Source organism: Marmota flaviventris, chromosome 18 (genome assembly GCF_047511675.1).
Source record: "Marmota flaviventris isolate mMarFla1 chromosome 18, mMarFla1.hap1, whole genome shotgun sequence".
NCBI classification, from domain to species: Eukaryota; Metazoa; Chordata; class Mammalia; order Rodentia; family Sciuridae; genus Marmota; species Marmota flaviventris.
The window spans coordinates 50260013-50266354 of NC_092515.1; the positions used below are offsets into that span (position 1 = coordinate 50260013).

At 44.8% G+C, this 6342-nt stretch overlaps 1 protein-coding gene across 1 annotated transcript in view; it reads left to right on the plus strand.

Annotated features, from left to right (window-relative positions):
* Window positions 1-1567, plus strand: part of Pmfbp1 (polyamine modulated factor 1 binding protein 1) — a 30330-nt gene extending 28763 nt beyond the window's left edge. Inside the window, exons 17-18 of the mRNA XM_027933271.2 lie at window positions 620-828; window positions 1363-1567. Of these exons, the coding sequence (XP_027789072.2) occupies window positions 620-828; window positions 1363-1379 (226 nt within the window). The 3' untranslated portion in view covers window positions 1380-1567. The remainder of the gene's footprint in view (window positions 1-619; window positions 829-1362) is intronic.
* Window positions 1568-6342: the final 4775 nt, after the last annotated feature.

The following is a 6342-nucleotide window of genomic DNA, read 5'->3' on the forward strand; positions in this document are numbered from 1 at the left end:
CTATTGATAATAGCTGCCATTTTTTGATCCATGAGAAATAGGCTAAATTATTTTCCCTTCACCTACCTCACAGCCTCCACTTCCTCCTCTGTGAAATGGAAGTAAGGAATTTGTCTAAATTCTCAACAGGACCGCAAGTCCCTGTGCTCCCTGTTCTTAAGCAAAGGGAGGCTGAGAAAACTGGGGCTTTGGCATTGTACTGTGTGAGTGTTGCCCAGGCACAGTCATGAGAACCCAAGGACATGTGATCATAATTGTTCAGAAGAGCCTTCTGGCTCTTCAGATTTCTACCATTTGTCCAACTGGATCTTTCCATGAACCCAATAGGCAGGTCAGAGTTGATTTTCCCCGTTGAACAGAAAAGGCAAAGGATCCACAGCTAAGAGAGGGAGTCAGGAGTCCTAGTTCAGGGTCGTCCTCCCCAACCCCAGACCTGGATGTCTTCCAAGGGACACACACAGGCCTCCATTTCCAGAGTGTGTACTTAGAACCCAGCTCTGAGAGACACTGTGCCTTCGTGCCTTCCTTCCTGTGACACCCTTATCAGTTCTTTCCAGCAAGGAACCAAGCAAGTCACGCAGACCAAATACCCACGTGCCCCTCCCTCTCCTTTTCACAGCCACCTGCACAATGTGATGGTCCATCTGCAGCAGGAAAACAAGAAGCTGAAGAATGAGATAGAGGAGAAGATATTGGCCGGGAACTCAAAGATGTGCACCAAAGCCCTAGGCCCCAGCAAACTGGAGCCCACACAGCGAGGGAAAATGTGTGGCCTAATGGGCCCAAAAGTGGACATCACCAAGATCATTGGGATGCCTCACTGCCCAGGTACATCTGCCATTTGTCTCTTGCTACTGTGTTAGGTCGTCTTTCTTAGTCCCATGTGCCAAAACAACAACAGTGTGATGTTATTTTTTCAAAGATCATCAGATGGGAATTCACATAGGGAGAAGAAGACAGGTTCCTCAAGACCTCGGTTCATTTGCTTAGTTAACCTGAACCGGTGATAATGGTCTCCACTTCTGATGATGGAAGAGGCAAATTAAGACTCATTCTGACCTAAGAATTTTGATGATATCCAAGTACATCACATACTAGGCCCCTCCCCTTTCCTGACTCGGTTCCTTTGGGGGAGTGTGAGGGAAGGGAGAATAGGTGCCTTCCTCCAGTCATGCAAATGGAAATCCCCCAGAGTGCCCCAGTTCCCTACTCAGCCCTACCGTCTCAAAAACTCCATGTGGCCCCAGAGGGAAGAAGGCACCACCAACAGAGCTGCCAGACCCTGAGGCCAGTCAGTCCTTGAGGAATCACCTCATTGGTTTCTTCTCAAATCAAACTGTCCTTTTCCTCCCTGTTCCTCAGGTTCCTCATATTGCTAAAATCAGCACCTTGCCCTGAGCATCATTTCCACGCATGTTTGCAGAAGATAGTGAGTTCCCAACCCTCTCTTTTGGCCTGGATTAGCTCTTACAGAAATATATTAAGGCCCTGGCTTATTTTGCAAGATGCTAACATTTTGTTGAGTTTTGTCCACTTTCCTGCAGTGGAGTAAGCCTAGGAACCATACTTCCACCTCCAGGACCAAATTCTGAAATAAAGACATGTGCACAGCAGCCTGGGTGAGTGCTTGGCGTCTTGGCAACATGCTCATCCTGTTTTCTCTGGATCCTAAAGGAGACTGGTCTCTTTCACTTATGTAAGGGAGCTACCATTCCCAAAGCAAGCTTTCAGATTGCCTGGACTAATCTTTAAGTCAACAAGAGCTGAATTAGCTCTTGTTTTTTCTTTCTCTCTCTGTCTGGAATTTTACTTTTTTTAAATATTTATTTTTTAGTTACAGGTGGACACAATGTCTTTATTTTTATATTTATGTGGTGCTGAGGATCAAACCCAGTGCCTCACACATGCTAGGCAAGCACTCTACCTCTGAGCCACAATCCCAGCCCCTCTGTCTAGAATTTTATATAGGAAAAAAAAAAAAAAGACTTTTTTTCCGAAAAGGAAAGTAATCCTGAGACCCAAAAGAAAGTAAAGAGAAAGAAGTGATGAATTTTCCAAGTCAGGGAGAAAGAGCAAGCCATCTGCTTCCTCCCTGGAAGCCACCATATTACATTCCTCCATTTAACAATTTTATTTTTCTCCCTAGCCACCTCAATACAAGTAAAATTCCATTATCACAAACTCCAAGGACAGCTAAAGTATTTTATTGTGGATTTTGTTAAACTGAGTACGTGTCTAGAATGTATATTTCTAGTCTAGAGGTAACGCAGACAAATAGCTACTAGGATAAAGTAAGAGAAAGAAATGAAAGAGCTTGCATTTCTGAGGGTCAGGGAAAGTGAAGAAAGAAACCCACTGGTTGGTGATGATTTTCAATATTCTTGACTCCTTCCCTGTCGGGGTTTTTAGTCCTCGTTCCAACCCGACCTGCAAGAGAGAGAGGGAGAGCATGCCCCGGCCAGGACGAGCCAAGAAAGGAAAGGGCCGACTGACCGCCCACACCCAGGACAATCAGAAGCCTCAGGGAGACCAGTCAAGGCAGGATCTCGTTTATTGAGGAAGTACACACAGCTAATATAGAGTACAGAAGCCAACCAGAACAAAGGGCGGTGGGGCAGGAAGGGCTCACGTGCGCCCATTCCATGGGCTGTAAGGGAAAGCATGAACTGTCCACGAGAAGAGTCCTGGGCCTATCCTAGAGGTGGTCCCATTTTTCATCACAATCCACAGCACCGCCTTCTGGCTGACCGCCAGGCGTCATCTTAGCCACATGTGGCCCCCAGACCAGGAAGTGGGTAGCAGCCTGCAAGTTAGGTTCCTTAGCACCCCACACTTCCCTGGCCAAATAAAGGCCAAGAAAATCCACTGCTAATAGTGATTTGTTTCATGGATGCTCCTGCCAGTGGGAAGGGCAAGTTCTTGGAAGTGCCATGTGAGGTAAGGGATGAGCCTCTCTGGTTGTTCTCTGTTTATGCTCTTTTGATTATTTCCCTCCAATTGGATTAGAATAAGGGTTTATTTTCTAGAGAAAACTAAGACTGAAAAATATGGTATTGATGAAATTGCTTCCTGGTCCTAGGCATGGCCCAGTTATTCAAACAAAAGCTCAATGTCACTAAAATCCCAAATTTAGTCTACTAAAAAGGCATTTTATCTCTATAATTTTCCACGAGGCTTCAGATACATTGACCAAAATTCCAATCTTTACATTCTATAAATATTGCATTTATTCCCAAAGTTGACTCACTTCTTGAGGGTTAACTATACCAAACAAAGCACGCTGTGTGTTTTGGGGAGCACAGAGGTAGAAGAATATTGATATGTCACCCAGCCATCAGGCTGTGAAAGCCCAGCTGGGCAGAAGACCTGAGTGGGTAGAGGGGATGGGTTCAGAGAAATGCAGTTTCTCTATAGATAGAAGGAAGGCCGGGGAGCTGAGTGTTGCCTACCTATAACACTTTAAGAAATAAAGCAAAGAAATGAGTTCCCAAAAAGGAATTTGAACTTCTAATATTAAAAAGAAATTAATTCAGGCTGGGGAGATAGCTCAGTGGTAAAGCACTTGCCTAGCATGTATGTGGCCCTGGGTTCAACCCCATCACCACATAAAAAAATAAATAAGTAAACAACAACAACAAAAGATTAAAATAAAATAAAATTTTTAAAAAAAGATGGACTGGGATGTGGCTCAGTGGTAGTACATGCATAAGGCCCTTGTTTAATTCCCAACACCGCACACACACACACACACACCAAAAAAAACTGAGAATAGATTACCATATGACCTAATAACATGTTCACAGCAGCATTATCCACAATCACTAAAACATGGAAGCAACCCAGGCATCTGTGGACAGATGAATGGAGAAGCAAAATGTGGTAGATACATATAGTAGATGTTATTCAACCTTAAGAAGGAAGGAAATTCTGGCATATGCTGTAACATGGACAGACCTTGAGGACATTTTGTAAGTGAAAGTCACGAAAGGAAAAATACTGTATGAGTCCACTTCTGTGAGGTACTTAGAGTAGTCACAGTCAGAGACACAAAGAATTGTGGTTTCCAGGGGCCGGGGAGAAGAAAACGAGGAGTTAACATTTAATGAGTACAGAGTTTCAGTTTTACAAGATGAGAAGACCTGGGCAACCCCTATTGAGTCCCCTCTCGCCCTGCAAGAACTCAGTTTCTTTTCTTCTCACTTGAATAAATCCTATTCTTTTACACTTGGAGAGAGAGAGGGAAAAGAAAAAAAAAAAAAAACTTCTGAAGATGGATGAGTGGCTATGGCTATAAACCATTGTGAATATATTTAAGGTCACCGAATTGTACACTTAAAAATGGTTAAGATGGGCTGGGGTACAGCTCAGTTGGTGGAGTGCTTGCCTCACATGCACAAGGCCCTGGGTTCAATCCCCAGCACCACAAAAAAAAAGGTTAAGATGACAAATTTTGGGGCTGGGGATGTGGCTCAAGTGGTAGCAGCCCGGGTTCAATCCTCAGCACCACATACAAACAAAGATGTTGTGTCCGCCGAAAACTGAAAAATAAATATTGAAATTCTCTCTCTCTTAAAAAAAAAAAACTTACAAAAAAAGATGGCAGATTTTGATTTGTATACTTTACAATAAAAATTAGAAAGGAAAAAATAAAGACATGTCGAGGGCCACCATGAATAGGAGCTGAGCTCACACCCTTAGCCTTGAGCAATTAAGGTTGGAACTGGCTCTGCTGCAGCGTGAAAGCAGGTGGACCTCACCTTCCATCAGCCAGGAATTACAGCTCTGGGAGTGGGCGTCACTCAATGGGACTAGGCTATGCACCCCTGAAACCCAATCCCTTGCCTCATTTGGGTGGAACTTTCTCGAGTGTCTTCCCCCCAAAAAAATAGGGTTTGGGGACATGCTCTCTTTATTTTTTTTTCTCTCTCTCTCTTGCTGGCCTCTTGTGGGAGCTGAGGCAGAGGAGCTGTCAGGGAACCCCAAGAAAAAGGTATTTCTGTATCTGTGTGATTTGTTGGCCGGCCCAATTCACCGGGAGTGACCCTGACCGATTTAGTCGCGTGTCATGGCAAAGACATGCTGACAAAGCTAGGACTTAGCCAAGAGATTATAAATAAAATAAGCACCGCAGGCCTCCAGGGTGAGGACAGCACTCCATTTTTGAAAACCAGTGACAACAGAATCCTGCTAGAAGCAGATCTCCTCTCCCCACAGGAGTATGGGTCTCCTTAGCTAAAGGAACCCAGAGCAAACATCAGCCCCCAGCCCACCTCCTTCCTGACTAAAGTTCCACCTTCCTCCCTGAGAAGGGGAAGCTGCCTGAACCGCCATCCGCCACAAATTAACGTGCCTTTTGAACCTTTTCCATGCAGCCCAACTGAGGACCATGTTGGGAATCTGCTGCAGAAAAGACCTGTCAAGTCAGCTCTGGGGTCCCAGGAGCCCTCATCTCAGCCTCAGACTTTTAATGACTGACACCTCTAGTGTCCACAGTACCCATCTACTTTGTCTAGTAGATGACTTTGTCTGGCACATGACTGAGCCCGGGGCCGGGGTCTCTTGTAAAAACTGTCCAGACCACGGTTCTTGGTTCCCTCACTCCAGCAAGTCTGAGGCCTGAAGCTAGATTCAGGAGCCCACTTCAGAGAACAGACATTGTCATAGAAATGCTCTGTCCTCTAGAGAAAGCATCATTATCATCTGAGGAAGCCAGTGAGAACCAGGGGTATAGCTGAAAGGATGGGTGAAATGAAAAGGGCCTAAAATTATAAGAAAACCTTAGAGATGTAGGTCCAGACAGAGTCTTGGGCAGTTCCAACACTAAAACAGAGCTGCTGGGGGAGCAGATACCTCCCCCACTCATCTGGGGACACCAAATGTCCTTTGCCAGGGATTCCTTACTTTTAAACTAGGTTGGATAGGACATATAGTTTTCATAACCTCTCTGGCCTAATTTTTCTTAAGGGACTTTAGATAAGAAGCTGAGTGGCTGGGCACAGTGGCACATGCCTGTAATCCCAGTGATTCAGGAGGCTGAGGCAGGAGGATCACAAATTCACAGCAGCCTCAGCAACTTAGCAAGGCTCTAAGCAACTTGGTGAGACCCTGTCTCAAAATTTTTAAAAATAAATAAATAAATAAAGGAGGGGAGGGGCTGGGATGTGGCCCAGAGCTTAAGCATCCTGGGTTTAATCTCTGGTACCAAAAAAAAAAAAAAGGTCACAGCTTGTTAGTGATAAAACTACCAACTGGAACCCCAATCTTTTCCCTATTTCATTGCATCCTGAGCCTTAATCCATATTTAAAGATTTCATCCCAGCCAACTTCTCCCTGCAGAATAAA